The 17,302-nt window shown below is 19.6% G+C and overlaps 4 protein-coding genes across 4 annotated transcripts in view; all 4 read left to right on the forward strand. All coding sequences in view use genetic code 6, as the record gives it.

Moving 5' to 3' along the window:
* Nucleotides 1-1,543: 1,543 nt before the first annotated feature.
* On the forward strand, nt 1,544-3,763 carry TTHERM_01467270 (hypothetical protein; the record flags this gene model as incomplete). The annotated part of the gene is made up of 4 exons (XM_001026641.2): nt 1,544-3,064; nt 3,126-3,173; nt 3,227-3,515; nt 3,636-3,763. The coding sequence occupies 4 exons, from the start codon at nt 1,544-1,546 to the stop codon at nt 3,761-3,763; spliced, it is 1,986 nt and encodes a 661-aa protein (XP_001026641.2).
* Nucleotides 3,764-4,789: 1,026 nt separating this feature from the next.
* TTHERM_01467280 (hydroxyacylglutathione hydrolase) lies at nt 4,790-6,590 on the forward strand. Its single transcript, XM_001026642.3, has 3 exons — nt 4,790-4,973; nt 5,063-5,459; nt 6,107-6,590. The coding sequence occupies exons 1-3, from the start codon at nt 4,817-4,819 to the stop codon at nt 6,468-6,470; spliced, it is 918 nt and encodes a 305-aa protein (XP_001026642.2). The 5' UTR covers nt 4,790-4,816; the 3' UTR covers nt 6,471-6,590.
* A 667-nt stretch (nt 6,591-7,257) lies between these two features.
* On the forward strand, nt 7,258-9,314 carry TTHERM_01467290 (AMP-binding enzyme family protein; the record flags this gene model as incomplete). The annotated part of the gene is made up of 3 exons (XM_001026643.2): nt 7,258-8,762; nt 8,835-9,085; nt 9,142-9,314. 3 exons carry the CDS (start codon nt 7,258-7,260, stop codon nt 9,312-9,314), a joined length of 1,929 nt encoding a protein of 642 aa, XP_001026643.2.
* A 1,532-nt stretch (nt 9,315-10,846) lies between these two features.
* TTHERM_01468310 (kinase domain protein) overlaps nt 10,847-17,302 on the forward strand; it is a gene marked incomplete at both ends in the record, with an annotated part of 9,024 nt that continues 2,568 nt past the window's right edge. Inside the window, 19 exons of the mRNA XM_001026646.3 lie at nt 10,847-10,885; nt 10,941-10,990; nt 11,211-11,297; nt 11,473-11,562; nt 11,889-11,978; nt 12,258-12,347; nt 12,630-12,719; nt 13,065-13,154; nt 13,381-13,470; nt 13,752-13,841; nt 14,157-14,246; nt 14,552-14,641; nt 14,942-15,031; nt 15,347-15,436; nt 15,711-15,800; nt 16,112-16,201; nt 16,483-16,572; nt 16,856-16,945; nt 17,166-17,255. Coding sequence (XP_001026646.3) covers nt 10,847-10,885; nt 10,941-10,990; nt 11,211-11,297; nt 11,473-11,562; nt 11,889-11,978; nt 12,258-12,347; nt 12,630-12,719; nt 13,065-13,154; nt 13,381-13,470; nt 13,752-13,841; nt 14,157-14,246; nt 14,552-14,641; nt 14,942-15,031; nt 15,347-15,436; nt 15,711-15,800; nt 16,112-16,201; nt 16,483-16,572; nt 16,856-16,945; nt 17,166-17,255 — 1,616 coding nt within the window. The remainder of the gene's footprint in view (nt 10,886-10,940; nt 10,991-11,210; nt 11,298-11,472; nt 11,563-11,888; nt 11,979-12,257; nt 12,348-12,629; nt 12,720-13,064; nt 13,155-13,380; nt 13,471-13,751; nt 13,842-14,156; nt 14,247-14,551; nt 14,642-14,941; nt 15,032-15,346; nt 15,437-15,710; nt 15,801-16,111; nt 16,202-16,482; nt 16,573-16,855; nt 16,946-17,165; nt 17,256-17,302) is intronic.

The raw sequence follows: 17,302 nt of genomic DNA on the forward strand, positions 1-17,302 counted from the left end.
TTACACAAATTTATTATAAAAGTTATAACTCAATGAATAAATCATAAATATTCAAAGTAATAAGCAAGTGTCGTAAATCAAAAAGATTAGTTGTCTTTAATTTCTAATGATAAATAAGTATTGAAAAAAGGATGAATAAATATAAAATGTTTGAATAATATTATATATTTTATTATATAATATTTTGAAAAAAATTTAAACCTAAAATATAAATATAAATAGATTTTATATTTATAAATATCATTCATATTTTTGTAAGTAAATAAATTATTAATAAAAAATAAAAAATTAAATGCTCTTAAGCAAACTCTATTGTTTCTCCAAAAACGATCAAACAATTTGAAACTTTTAGTGTTATATTACATCTTATTAAATTATATAAATGCCAAACTTTATATGCCAGTTATATTTTAATCTTAAATATTATTCATCAACCATATTTTTATCCTTTTTTTTATTTATCTTGATTAATTAGATGCCATGATTTAAATAAAACCTCAGGGAGAAATCAAGTTTTACTTTTTATTTTAACTTTTTTGTTTATAATGTTTATTTTTGTTTTTTTTTTTCTCAAATTTTTAATTTATCTTATTATCGTTTTTTTCATTTTATATTTTTTAAATCATAAAATAATTGTTTTTTAAATTATCATTTATTCATTCAATAATACAAATTTGATTTTTATTCAATAATATTTAGAGTAAATTAATCAATTTAAAAGTCGTAAATGTTGAATTTGGCTTTTATAAGCTTATTTCATATCAAGAATTTATGTAATTTTTTATTAATGTGGTATTATAAATTTTAAAATGCTTATCTTATTTTATATAAAAAAATGTTCTCTAAATATTCTAGAAAAATGAAAATTGTTTAATTAATTAATAAAATTAGAAGTTGACTAAAAAGATTAAATTAATATATATGACTATTTAAGTAATTACAAGCTTTAAATTAACTTATTTTTTGATTAGAATAAAAATATTATTTTAACATTTAAAAAATTTTTTAAATTAAATAAATAAATATAAAAAGAATATTTTTTGAAATCAATATTTTTTATTGCTTTTATTTTTAGAATAAATGAATAATAAGTTTAAAATAAAAAATGAAATATATTATTCATTTATTTAGTTAGTTTTTTTCTCATTTATTTTATTAATTAAAATCAGTTTCTGATAATCAAAATAACAAAAAAATAGATTTAAAAATTTTTTGTTGCTTTTAAGAATTTCAAAATTTAAAAATAGTTGGAATGTTTTTCTTAAAAAGATTTGTTTAATAACGTTAAAATGTTAAAATGGTAAAGTTGGATATGAATTTATTTATTACCTTTGGTTAAGCGAAATTGATTGATAAATAAATAGATATAATTTTGAGAATCATCACAAATTATATTGAGAAATTAATCTTTTTTCTTTCTAAAATCAAAAAGTTAATAAATAACAAATTAATAAACAAAGAAAGAAAGAAACAAAAAAACAAATAAATTAATAAATAAATAAATAAAAATATAAAGCATCTTTTTTGATTATAGTAAAGGAAAATGACAGATACTTTACTGCCACCAGTAATGTATAATAAGAATAGCTAAGGGAATAATAACTAGATAATAGGATAAGGTAATTGTGGTTTGAACGTTTAATATAATAATTAAAGTATGCTATCACATGTTGATTCTGAGGTTTCCAAGTATAACTCATCTAGTGAGTCACCAATGATCAAAAGAAAAAAGCTACTAAAACAATTAGATTAATCTTTTTTTATTAGATTGCTACAACTTGAGGAGTAGATAAGCAAAAAATATTTAACTAAGGAGATAATTAATGAAATAGTGAATCTCTATGCGAAATGTGTGGAGTATTACGACTCCATTTAAGATCATATTAAAATATATTTTCTTGAGAAGATACAAATAACGCTCAGCAGCATAGAATCTTTGAGGGTTATTTACAGCTCAGATGAGAATTCAGCTTAAAAGACTTAGAGCAAGTATTAGAATTAATCAGATACTCCAAATTATAGCTAAAAAAAGAAAAAATAGAATAATATCTAGAAGAATAAACTCACTATTAATAAATTTTAAACTGAAAGTTCTCTCAATACAGATCAAAAAAGTTAATAATATTCATCTTACAATGAATAATCTTCAGATATTCAACTCAAGTCAAATAAAAACTAAATTCCTAATTGTGCATCAAAATCAAAGATAGAAAATGTTTAAGTGAGCGATTTTTTTTCTCCAAAACCATCTTAGCAGACAAATGGGTTATTGTAAAATAAAACCAGCCAAAAAATAATAGCAGATTTAATTAAAAGCAGCAGTAGCAAATAAAGAAAACTGGAAAAATAAAATTAAAATTCCCTTTAGAAAAATGAATAGTTGCAAGATTTGAAATTGAATTAATTTAAGCAAACAGATACTTCTCCAAGTAGTCTTGTGGCTTTGAATTAATCTTCGAGAAAATCTATTCATTCTAGCAGATGCTCATCTTTGACCAAATAAAGTCCAAGCTTAATTAAAAATATTTAGGATTTTCAAAGCTCATTTTAAAACAACTAAAGCAGCTACATGAAAGAAAGTTTTCTTGAAGAAGACAGTTGCCTTGCAAACAGAAACAGACTAAGATTTACATTGAATCCTAACAACTTTTTACAATGTGACTTGAATATCTCTGATTTAAATCCTGATTTTAGCCTCACAAATACCTCTCATAATTCCAGAATAGATATCAATGCCGGCAACGAAGAAAAAAACTCTTGCAATAAATCTAAATTAATCGAGCATGGCAAAGCTCTTTTCAATAAAAATCTAGAGAGACAATTCTTAAACAGCATAAAATTCAGCTAATTTGAAAATTAAAATGTCATCCCAAAGCAAACTTCATAAAGTGAAGTACAAGACCTTTTCTTCCGTCCTTCCCCCTCAATCCCTTCAAACAACAAACCGAACTAAGAAGAAAGAACTATCTTAGGAGTGATAAAATAAAATACAAATAACAATTAAGAAACTACAAAAAGCTAAGTTAAAAAACCAAGTTAAAACTTAAATTAGCTATTAGAAGACGTAAAAATTAATAATTTTTAAAAAATAACTCATTAATTTATTTATTTATTTGGCTTTATAGAGTAGCTAAAGAGTGAGATAAAAAGACAAAGAAAATCAAGCAACACTTGTAAAATTAACAAAATTTATATTCAATGTTTATTTGTCATTAAATAAAAACAGAAACAAAGCAAAAGTCTAGTCAATTCAAACAGTAAAACAAATGAAAAATCTGGATCAACTACCCTAAACAGCATCAATGAATATTCAATCCAATAGAAAAAAATTGAAAGGGCAAAGAGATTTTCTATGTTCATAACCATGCAAAATTAAAAAAAGCAAAGAGTCATTAAGCAAGATTTCAACAATATTTTAAATAGATTTGAGCAAGATGCCATCTAAAAAGATCAAATAGTCAAATCTGATATCGATAACCAAATGGAAATTTTAAAAAAAAGGCTTTAAGACAGAAGTAATTTTATAAACAATTAATCATTTTTATTTATTTATTTTATTAATTATTTATATGTTTGTTTACTTACTTACTTATTTATTAATAAATTTACTTATTTTGTTTTTGTTGATTAAAAAGAATCGAAAAACATTTAGGATAAAGTTATGAAAGACATTTAATAAAGATAGTCTTCTATAAAAGATTTATTTGAAAATGAAAATTACGAAAAGGAATTAAGAAATGGACTTCATACAACAAGGTTTTGAACTAATTCAATATATATTTAGGATTAGTATGTTCTCTACTCTATATGCTCATTAATTATTATCTAAAAATTGAAAATTTTATTATCATAATTTGAGAGAATAAAAATCAGCAATCTCAGAAAATTAAAGATCAGAAATGAGATCTAATAATGAAGTTTTACATTATTTTAATATGTTAAACATAAAATATATAAAGCAGCTAAGATAATAATAATTTAAAAAAATATTTCAAATTTCATATTTATTAATTAAAATATTTTATATTTATATTTATTTGTAAAAAAGTTAAATTTTAAAATTGTTAATTGTGTATTAATTTAAACCAATCAACCAACTAATTAATTAATTAAAATTGTTGAAATGATATTTATAAATATATATCTATGCCAATTACATAGATTCAAAGAAATAAATAATAATAAATGATTTCTTATAATAAGAATTTAATTATTAAAATGACCTTTTATATTTTTTTATTTTAACATTTAATTTGTTCATTCATGTTATTGAAAATGATAAAAAAATGTATATCTCTGTTAGTAATAAAAATGTAGATAAATTGTAATTAAATAAATAATAAAAAATAATATCTAAAATATAGAAATTAACCTAATAAAATCTTGAATTTACGACCTAGAAATTTTTAAAAAATAATTTTTTATTATTTGAATTAATAAAGATAAATAATATTGTAAATTTAAAGCTTAATTTGGAGAAAATCTAAAAAAATAAATGGAATAATTCAAGTTTGTTTTACTTATGAAAAAAGAAATCGTTAAAAAGAAACTTAAATAATAAAATTAGAATAAAAACCATTTTAACATATATATTAACATTTTAGTTGTGAGTTTGTGGAGCAAACAGATTTTATTTAGAAATAAATTAGAATTAAAGATATTTCTTTAAATAGATGGAATATGATTTGCTTTTGGAATAATTAAGAAACAGATAGATAGATATCGATTAAAATAGCGCTTGTTTGTTTATACATAAATTAATAAATTGTTAAATTTAAATAGAATTTGATTAAAATAAAATTATCTTTGTTCAATTATGATTAGACAATTTAGAATTTTTTTGAATTAGGCAAAAAATAGCACTAGTTTCAAGTAGCGTTTCAATTTTTCGAATATGGTGAATCCATATTCTGCATTAAACCATACTTTACTAAAGAATATTTACATTTTCAAATAAGAAGAGGGATACTGTGGTAATTAGCTGATTTTTTTGTAGCAAATATTATCATAATAGATCATTCCAAAAATAAATATGAAATAATTCAAACAAATAAATAAATAGGATATATCATTAAAGACGATGAAACCAATTCTTTAGTTTGCGTAGATCCAGGTAGATTCGATGTTGCTGTTGAACATGTCAAAATTATGGAATCTCAATTGAAATGCAAGTTAACTCACGTTTTATGCACCCACAACTTTCACATGAATAAAGATACTCATAAATTTTTAACCTATAACGATGGCGTCAAGATCGTTGCTGGTAACCAAGGAGAAAATATCACTTTCCACAATTAAATAGCTTATGATATAAAACCATTTAATATCGGTGAGTTAGCTGTCTGCTACTTGTACACTCCTGGTCACTCTTCCGACTCCTTTACAATAGCTATCACTCAATGTAATGAGAATTCTACTAAACTTCCTATTATCTTCACTGGTGAAACACTATTAATAAGGTAACCAAATTTAATACTAAAGTCCATCAATAAATTATATTATAAGTCATAAAAATGAATACAAGTATTACAAGCAATAAAAATTCATGCAAAAGTTATTAGTTAACACTGTATTAAAGAATAAATAAATAACAATAACTATTTGAATTAATATGAATAAATCAAAGATAAATTGATTGAATTTATCGATTGATACTAATAAATTTTGAAATCATTTTGCTAATAAAATAATTATTTTTTTTAATTGATAAATAAATAAACTAATTTTATTAATAAAATAATTGTTTCAATTTATCAACTAATTTTACTCATAAAATAATTGTTTTTAATTGATAAATAAACTAATTTTAATAACAAAGTAATTACTTTCAATTGATGAACTAATTTTGTTAATGAAATAATTGCTTTTAATTGATAAAAAAACTCATTTTATTAATGAAATAATTGCTTTTAATTGATTAATAATTAATTAATTTCTTTTTTAATTGATAAAAAAACTTATTTTGTTAATGAAATAATTGCTTTTAATTGATTAATACTTAAATAATTGCTTTTAATTGATAAATAAACTTATTTTGTTAATGAAATAATTGCTTTTAATTGATTAATACTTAAATAATTGATACTAATTTTATTTTTTAAATTAGCTCTATTGGAGATATCTAACCTAATGGACATAAATAAATGTTAGAAACTATTTTCAAATTGAAATCTTTCCCCAATGAAACTTTGCTTTTCCCCTCTAAAGACGGATAACTTGAAGATCTTTTATTTGCTAAGAGCTTGGATCCAGGTAATCCAGTAATAAACTTAAAAATATAGTTGGCCAAGCAAGCTATAGAAAAGAAAACACATATTTTACCTTCATCTTTATTAGAAGAAAAGAACTGCAACCCCTATTTAAGGTTGCACGATAACTAAATTTTAAAAAATGCCAACGCTAGAAACCCTACAGACGCATTAAAAAATCTTAAAAGCTTACAAAATACATTTTATAACTCTTCAAAGTGAATAAATAATTTTTTAATAATTGCTAGCTATTTAACTATTCTTATTTTCTCTTGCTTATTAACTTAAATGTTTGTTGTTTTTACTCTAAAATAATATCATTAATATTAAATACATTTTCTTAAAACTATTATTTATTATATTCTAAATAAATTCAACTTCAATTTTATATTTAAATCTACTCATACTAAATAAACAAATCACAAATAAATAAATATACTATAAATCCTCATTAGTTTAGTAGCAATTAAATAAATATAGCACTATGCAATTTTAAAAAATAGATTCAAATTAGCTAATAGTCATCAGTAATTTTTCCAGTAAATAACAATAGGAGAAACAACATTATATTAAAACAAACATAAATAAAATCCATTTAAAAAAAATCAGACAGTAAATATATAAATAAATAAAATGAAATTTTATATTTTTTGAGATTAGAATAAATAATAATTTAGCTTACAGTTTATCCAAATAGATTCTAAGTATGAAAACAAACAAATAAATAAATAGTTATTTTAGTGAATTTATTTTATGCTTTTATTAAATGTTCTACTTATATTAAAAATTAATTAATTTTAATGAATTTCAAGATAATTAATTTTTATAAAAAAAGATTAATAAAAGAGAAATACTAAATAAATTACTTTTCATCTAAACAAAGTAGAAGTTTTACAAAAATAGGAAGATAAATAAATAAATGAATTTCATCAAAAGAATAGATTTCTTTGCTTTGCCATTTAGTTTTTACTTAGGTAAGTAATAAGTAAAAAAAGGTACTTTATTAGGAATGTTAATGTCATTTTCCATCGTAGCGATTGTTCTTAGCTATCTAGTCTATTTGATGCTTTTATTGTTTAATAGCAAAATTGATCCAAAGTTTAGATCTCAAATATTCATAACAGATGAAACAACAGAGGTTTCTCTTTAAGATGATCTATTAGCGTTTCACTTTTAGTATACAAAGTAAATAACTTTAGATGCATACTAAAAACAAATGAATAAAACTTATCTAGTTCCAGTAGCTTACTTTTTTTACTATGGCGAGAATACAACAACTATTTAACTTAATATCACTAAGTGCTCTAATAGCGATCTTTAAGACTATAGCTGTATAGATTATTCAAATGTTTTAAATTATACATTAATGTAAAATGGAAAATAAAATGTTTAAACTAAAATTTATTTGCTAATCTTTGCTTGTCCTACTATTAACGACTTCAAAACGACTGTACCAGATAATTGTGCCAGCTAAGATGAAATAAATGATTTTGTGAATAGCGAATAAGCAGGTTTAAATCTGAAGCTATACACTTCTCAGTACAATACTACTTCGTAGTAAAATTAAGTAAATTATTTCACTAAGCTACTTTATTCATATTCAGGCTAATTAGTTTTGAGTACAGTCTATGCTTAATAGTAAGTTACTTAAATAAGTTAAGGGCTTATCATTTAATAATAATCTCAATATTCTAGCCCAATAAACTACAATTTGTAAAATAATATTTCTATTTAATAAGAAAATGATGCTTTAGTAGAGGTTGAGTTATAAATGGATTAAGTTGTTTAGTAAATCTCAATTTAATTCTCAACAATTCCTGAAATTTTAGCTTAAGTGAATTCAGTATATGCTTTACTTCTAACTTTTGGTTTCATCTTTAGATCTTTTTCCCAGAAAGAGATACTTAAAGAGTTTTTCTTTGTATTTTTATCTAATATGTACTAAGACACATATTAAAAATTACTTCAATCAAGTAAATTAATTGAAGAAAAACCTTAAAGTTAATTAATTAGACAAAATACAGAAGAACTCACTGATGAATAAGAAAAATTTGAAAAAGAGAGATCTCAAAATTTATTTGTACCTTCATTTTTGTCTAAGTTTAAAATTCATATAGAAAAGAGTCAATCAAATGATTTTGTAGTTACTAACGAAAAAGACTAAATACAAATCACAGAAAATAGTAAAAATAATGATTAATTTTTTACCACAGATCGTGAACAATCAAACCAATAATCTAACTCAATTTTTAGCAAGTAAACGAATCTAATGTAAAGGATTTCTCTTGGAGAGCAGAAAGATAATTAATCCAGACAAACTTAACTTTCTAAGTTTAAAAATTCATAGTTAGAAAATTGTAATGAAATTAGCAATTTAAGTAATAATATAATAAATTAAAATCTAAATATCAAAGTCAGTTCTGATAAAAACTATGAACATTTAGTTTAAAAATTAAGAAATATTTAAGATGCAAAAATCTTTGAAAAAGCTAAAAAGTTTATTTTCTCGAAAAGGTAATTTTTTTATTTATGATGATTTCTTTGGTTAAACAAGATTTAACTTAAATATTTTATTTTATTAAAAAGACCTTAATTTAAATGTCCAAAATTTTCAGATTTGTGGAACAAAAAGAAAAAAGAGAAAGTTGAAACATTTGAATTTTAGTCTCATAAAAATAAAATAGAGCAATAAATTTATAAATAACTTAGTATTTTAGATTTATATAAAGACTTCCTATTTATTAAGAAGTCTATTATGATGCTTCTAAGCAAAGAATAGTTAGCTGTCATGCATCTAGTAGGATATTCTTCTGAATATTAAACAGATTAAAAATTAAGTATTTAATTTTTTTCATAATATTTTTGAAGTTAAATTTTTAAAAAATATTTTTAGGTATTTCAAATAACAAAAGTTACTTGGAACAGCAGTAAGATATCCTGAATTCATAAGATTTATAATCCAAATATGTTCAGTCATTTTTTTAGAAATTCTAAAAAAAAATAGATATTGATGAGTCATCTGAAATTGATAAAAGAATCATTTCTTCAACTATTAAAAAACAATGAAAAAATTTTTATGTATTAAAACAGATTTAGTTTTATTAAAAATTATATGTCTGTCTGTCTATTTATTTATTTTTGTTAAAAATTACACATTTGATTTTAATTCATTCTTTTGATTTTAAAATATATTTTAAAGCTTTAGTTAATTATTTAAAAATTTTTTCATTTATATTTTAATATCCTACTTCTTTGCATTTAAAATTTTCACTAAAAAATTAGTTTGATTTATGATTTTAAGCCAATAAAAATATTTATTTTTACAAATTGCTTAACTATTTATAGGATTTTCATTATTTTTATATTAAAATAAACATTGATTATTTATGATAAACTTTCACTTAAAAAAACTTTTTTCTTCTATTTAGAATACTCTTCTTTCTCTCTTTCTCTGAATAAATTTTCTAAATTTAATAATAAAATCAGATAGTAACTAAATCACTCACAAAATTACTTACGATCTAATTAATATTTTATGATATTTTCAACTTAAATAAATTTAGGTATAATAAAAGTGAAATGAATTATTTTATTTTAAGATTATATCTAAAAAATTAGCTAATTACATATCTAGCTAGCTAGAGTTTTGAAATAACTAAGAAAATTAATGTGCTAATTAGTTTTATTAAAAATTATATGTCTCTGTCTATTTATTTTTGTTAAAAATTACACATTTGATTTTAATTCATTCTTTTGATTTTAAAATATATTTTAAAGCTTTAATTAATTATTTAAAAATTTTTTCATTTATATTTTAATATCCTACTTCTTTGCATTTAGAATTTTCACTAAAAAATTAGATAGTTTGATTTATGATTTTAAGCCAATAAAAATATTTATTTTTACAAATTGCTTTCATATTTATAGGATTTTCATTATTTTTATTATAAAATTAACATTGATTATTTATGATAAACTTTCACTTAAAAAAACTTTTTTCTTCTACTTAGAATACTCTCCTTTCTCTCTTTCTCTGAATACATTTTCTAAATTTAATAAAAAAATCAGATAGTAACTAAATCACTCACAAAATTACTTACGATCTAATTAATATTTTATGATATTTTCAACTTAAATAAATTTAGGTATAATAAAGGGAAATGAATTATTTTATTTTATTTTAAGATTATATCTAAAAAATTAGCTAATTACATATCTAGCTAGCTAGAGTTTTGAAATAACTAAGAAAATTAATGTGCTAATAATTTCATCAATTTTTAAAAAAATTTAATTTATCATTTCTTACAAATATTAAACAATCACATACAAAAAGAACTTTTGATTGCTTAATATATGATTCATTCATTATTATTATTTAAAATTTACATTGAAAATTTTTAATTTAGCAAAAATAAATGCAGGAACAGCTATAATAGTTATTTCTTCTATATATTATAATAATTCTTTTTTTTATTTGACCAAATTAAAAAATTAAAGAGATAAAAGTTAATTAATATTTGAATATAAATATAATTAATTAAATTTTTAATAAATTGCAATTCAATAATTTTTGAAAGAAAGAAAGAAAGAAAAAATAAATGATAGAGGAGATAAAATATTTTAACAATCTAGAAGAAGTAAATATTTTTTTTATTATTAATAATGTTTCAATTTATTTTTTTTATTAAAAAGTTTTTAAAATCTTCACTTTAATCGCATTAGACTCTGCATATTGAACTGAGGTATAATTCATTTATTATTATTCATGTCTTTTTATTTAATCTTCAAGTTATTTATAAAATATTGAAAATTAATTATTTTTTAATATATTAAATTTATTTTTACTAAATTTTTAAAATAAATTAATAAATTCATTATTTATTTAATTTTTGTTTTTAAAATTTTTTGTTATATTTTGCTTCAGCTAAATAATTTACTATATTTTTTCAATAATAAAAGTAGGTAATAAATTTAAAATAAAGGTGCTTCAGACTTAGGTTTTGGATTATCTAACTGCACTAATCTTTCAAATTTGATACTTGATCTTAAGTAAAAACTGTTTATTTTTTTTTGAATGGATTGTGATATTTTTGAAAATAAAAAGAAATTTAAATAATATTTAATATATATTAGCTTTTTATTTGATTTATTGTTTTATCTTTATTTCTTTACTTCTAACTAATTATTTAACTTTATATTATTAATTTCTTCAATATTTAAAAAGTGAAAACGAAATAGGTGCTTAAGGTGCATCAAACTTAGGTTCTGGTTTAGGAAAGTGTGTTAATCTCTCAATTTTGACACTTCACTTATAGTAAAAACAGTTTATTTATTTATTTATTTGTTTTGGATTATGATATTTTTGAATATAAAAATGAATAGAAAAAACTAACTAATTATTTTAATTTATTTATTTGTTAGCTTTTTATTTGATTTATTTATTTTCTTTTTTTATTATGATTGTATTTTTATTTTTAATTTCTTTGTTTGATTATTTTTTAATTTAACTTATTTTTTGATTTACAACTTTTGATCCTACTGATTAATTTATTTTTTATTATTACATTTAATCTTAATTTTATAATTGTAACTAACTAACTAACTAATTAACTATATTTTATTTCTTCAATATTTAAAAAGACTTAATTAAATTCGTGATAAAGGTGCATAAGAAGTAGGTTCAGGTTTAGAAAAGTGCATTAATCTCTCAAATTTAACACTTAATCTAAAGTAAAAACAATTTATTTATTTATTTATTTTAGATTGTGATATTTTAAATATAAAAATGAAATAAAAAAATAATTCTTTTAATTTATTTATGAGCTTTTTAATTGATTTATTTTCTTTTATTTATTATTCTTGTGTTTTTTTTTATTGTTTGCTTGTTATTTACCTCATTTTTAGATTTTAAACTTCTGTTTTTATGAATTTATTATTTCATATTTTATCTTAATTTTATCCTTCTAAATAATTAATTGACAATATATTATTTATTCAATATTTAAAAAGTAACAATAAAATTGGTGCTTAAGGTGCATCAGACTTAAGTTCTGGTTTAGGAAAGTGCGTGAATCTCTCAAATTTGACAGTTAATTTTGGGTAAAAATAGTTTATTTGTTTTATTTAGGTTGTGATATTTTTAAATTTTAAAAATGAAATAAAAAAAATAATTAACCCTTTTCATTTACTTATTTATTAGCTTTTAATTTGATTTATTTTTATTATATTTGAGTTTTTAATTTATTTTATTTTATTTTTAATTTAACTCATTTTTTCATTTTCAGCTTTTGTTATTATGAATTAATTTATTTCATATTTTATCTTCATTTTTTCCTTCTAAATTACTTATTTATTATTTATTATGTATTAATATTTAAAAAGTAACAATAAAATTGGTGCTTAAGGTGCATCAGAATTAAGTTCTAGTTTAGGAAAGTGCGGTAATCTCTCTAATTTGACACTTGATTTTGGGTAAAAAACAGTTTATTTGCTTTTGTAGTGATATTTTCGAATATAAAAATGTATTGAAAAAAAAAATTAACTTTTTTAATTTACTTATTTATTTATTTATTTATTTATTTATTTATTTATTTATTTATTTATTAAATAGCTTTTAATTTTGGTTTATTTTCTTTTTTATTTTATTATCTTTGTGTTTTTTTTAATTTCTTACTTTATTTGTTTGCTTTTTAATTTAACACATTTTACATTTTCATCATTTCTATTTATGAATTAATTAATTTATTTCTTATTTTTTAGCATTTTTCCTTCTAAATAACTTTTTAACAATATATCACCTCTTCAATATTTAAAAAGAGAAAATTAAATTACTGATAAAGGTGCATCAGACTTAGGTTCTAGTTTAGAAAGGTGTGCTAATCTCTCAAATTTGGCACTTTATCTTGGGTAAAAACAGTTTATTTGTTTTGAATTATGATATTTTTGTACAAAAATGAATTAAAAAAAAATAAGAAACTCTTTTAATTTATTTAAGCATTTTATTTTATAATATTTATTTTTTTTATTTTGTTTGTGTTTTTTTATTATTAATTAATTAATTAATTTCTTATTATTTCACTTTTTATTGTAACTAACTAATTAACTATATTTTATTTCTTAAATATTTAAAAAGTAACAACTAAATTGGTAATAAAGGTGCATTAAACTTAGGTTTTAGCCTAGAAAAGTGCCTTAATCTCTCAAATTTGACACTTAATCTTGGGTAAAATCAATTTATTTGTTTTTTATTGAAATACTTTTGAATAAAAAAGTGTTTTGAAAAATAATTATTATTTATTTATTTTTTTTATGCTTGTGCTTTATTTTTAATTTCTTTGTTTTTTTGTTTATTTATTTTTTAATTTAAGTCATTTTTTTGATTTTCAACTTTAGCTTTTATTAATTAATTAATTTATTTCTTATTATTTTACATTTTATCTTCATTTTTTCCTTCTTCATAACTATTTTAGCTCTATACTAACTATTTCTTAAATATTTAAAAAGGTATAATAAAATTGGTGCTCAAGGTGCATTAGACTTAGGTTCTGGTTTATAAAAGTGCACTAATCTCTAAAATTTGACTCTTAATCTAAAGTAAAAGCAATTTATTTTTTAAGATTGTGATCTTTTTGAAAAAATAAATGAATTGAAAAAAAATATAATTTCTTTATTTATTAACTTTTTATTTGATTTATTTTCTTTCTTTTTTTATTTTGTTCGTGTTTTTTATTAATTTATATGCTTGTTTGTTTGCTTTTTAATTTAACTCAATTTTTTATTTTCAACTTTTGCTTTTATGAATTAATTAATTAATTTATTTATTTATTTCTTACTATTTCACATTTTATCTTCGTTTTTTCCTTCTAACAAACTAATTAACAATATACTTTTTCTTAAATATTTAAAAAGTAACAATTAAATTGGTGATATAGGTGCATCTCACTTAGGTTCTTCTTTAGGAAAATGCACTAATTTATCAAATTTGACACTTGATCTAACGTAAAAACAGTTTATTCGATTTTGATTGAGATATGTTTATTTATATAAAAATAAATTGACTTATTTACTAACTTTTTGTTAGATTTATTTTCTTTTTTTTATTTTACTTGTGTTTTTTTTCTAATTTCTTTATTTGTTTGTTTGTTTATTTATTTTTTAATTTAAGTCATTTTTTTGATTTTAAACTTTTGCTTTTATAAATTAATTAATTTATTTATATATTTCTTATTATTTCACATTTTATCTTTATTTTTTTTTTGTAAATAACTAATTAACTATATATTATTTCTTCAATATTTAATAAGGTTTAATAAAATTGGTGCCTAAGGTGCATCAGGCTTAGGTTATTGTTTAGGAATGTGCACTAACCTATCAAATTTGACACTTCATCTATAGTAAAAACTGTTTGTGATATTTTTGAATATAAAAATAAATGAATTAATTAATAATAATTAACTCTTTTACTTTACTTATTTAAGTATCTTTTTTCATTTATTTTCAATTTTTATTTTTATTATCTTTATGTTCTTTTTAAACAGCTTTCATTTATTATTAGTTTGTTTCTTTTTTAATTTAACTCATTTTTTCATTTTCAAATATTGTTTTACTAATTAATTAACTTATTTATTTATAAATCATATTTTTTCATTATAAAAAACAATTAACAATATATTTTTTCTTCAATATTTAAATAGATATATTAAAATTGGTGCTTAAGGTGCATCAGAGTTAGGTTCTTGTTTAGGAAAGTGCATTAATCTCTCAAATTTGACACTTAATTTTTAGTAAAAACAGTTTATTTGGTTTAGATAGTTATATTTTTTAAAATAAAATGAATTTAAAACTAAATAACTAACTTTTTTAATTTACTTATTTATTTATTAACTTTTAAATTGATTTATTTTCTTTTATATTTTATTATCTTAGTGTGTTTTTTTTTTATAATTTCTTTCTTTTTTTGTTTTTAATTTTATTTATTTTTTGATTTTCAACTTTTGCTTTTATTAACTAATTTATTTTTTATTATTAGACATTTTATTTTCATTTTTTCCTTCTAACTAGTAAATAAACAATATATTATTTCTTTAATATTTAAAAAGTAGCAACTAAATTGGTGCTTAAGGTGCATCAGACTTAAGTTCTGGTTTAGGAAAGTGCATTAATCTCACAAATTTGACACTTTATCTTTAGTAAAAGCAGTTTAATTGTTTTGTTTTATGATATTTTTGAATATGAAAATGAATTAAAAAATAAAAACAAACACTTTCAATTTATTTATTTATTAGTTTCTATCTAATTTTTTTTCTTTTTTTTATTATCATGTTTGTGTTTTTTTTAATTACTTTGTTTGTTTGTTTCTAAATTTAACTCATAGATTAATTTATTTCTTACTATTTCACACTTTATCTTCATTTTTTATAACTTACTAACTAACTATATATAATTTCTTAAATATTTAAAAAGATTTAATTAAATTGGTGCTTTAGGTGCGTCAGACTTAGGTTCTGGTTTCAAAAAGTGCTCTAATCTCTCAAATTTTACACTTGATCTTGAGTAAAAATAGTTAATTTGTTTTAAATTGTGATATTTTTGAATTTAAAAAGGAATTGAAAAATAAACTCTTTAATTTACTTATTTATTCGCTTTTTATTTTATTTTATTTATTTTCTTTTTTATTTTGTTTGTATTTTTTTATTAATTTCTTTATTATTTGTTTGTTTGTTTGTTTTTTAATATAAGCCATTTTCTCATTTTCAACTTTTGCTTTTATGAATTAATAAATTTATCTCATATTTTATTTATCTTTAATTTTTCCTTCTAGATAACTATTTTAATTTAATGCTATCTCTTCAATATTTAAAAAGGTATAATAAAATTGGTGCTTAAGGTGCATCAGACTTAGGTTCTAGTTTAGGAAAGTGTGTTAATCTCTAAAATTTGAAACTTAATCTAACGTAAAAACAGTTTGTTTCATTTGGTTTATGATATTTTTGAATATATTGAATTGAAAAAAAAAATAATTTAATCTTTTAATTTACTTATTTATTTATTTATTTATTTATTTTCATTTTTATTATCTTTGTGTTTTTTTTAATTGAACTCATTTTTTTGATTTTCAACTTATGCTTTTGTTAATTAATTAACTTATTATTTCACATTTTATCATCTATCTTCACTTTTTCCTTCTAACAAACTAATTAATTAATTAGATACAATTTCTTAAATATTTAAAAAGTAACAATTAAATTAGTGATGAAGGCATATTAGACTTAAGTTCTGGTTTAGGAAGATGTGTTAATCTCAAAAATCTGATACTTAATCTTAGGTAAAACAGTTTATTTTGTTTTGGATTGTGATATTTTTGTTTGAATATAAAAAATGAATTGAAGAAAATATAACTAACTCTTTTAATTTACTTATTTATTTATTAGCTTTTTATTTGATTTATTTCTTTTTATTTTTATTATATTTGTGCTGTTTTTTAATTTATTTATTTATTTCTTTCTTTCTTTATTTACTTTTTAATTTAACTTTTTTATAATTTCACATTTATTTTTTCCTTCTAACTAACTAATTAACAAATTATTATTTCTTCAATGTTTAAAAAGTCATAATAACTTTGGTGCAACTAGTGTATAAGTCTTAGGTTCTGCTTTAGAAAATTGCACTAATCTCTCAATTTTGACAATTAATCTTGAGTAAAAACAGTTATATCAATCTTTTTTAATTTATTTATTAGCTTTTTATTTTATTTATTTCTTTTTATTTTTTAATTTAAATCATTTATTTTTTTATTTTTAACTTTTGCTATTATTAATTAATTAATTAATTAATTAATTTTTACTATTTCATATTTTATCATCATTTTCTCATTTTCAATAACTAATGAATATATTTTTTCATCAATATTTTAAAAAGTCTAAATTAAATTGGTGATGAGTATCCATTAAGCTTAGGTTTTGGTTTAAGAATGTGTACTATTCTCTAAGATTTGACGCTTAACCTAAAGTAAAAATTATTTTTATTTTTTTTAGATTTGTGATATTTTTGAATAT

Source organism: Tetrahymena thermophila (assembly GCF_000189635.1).
Source record: "Tetrahymena thermophila SB210 genomic scaffold scf_8254003, whole genome shotgun sequence".
Taxonomy (NCBI): Eukaryota; Ciliophora; class Oligohymenophorea; order Hymenostomatida; family Tetrahymenidae; genus Tetrahymena; species Tetrahymena thermophila.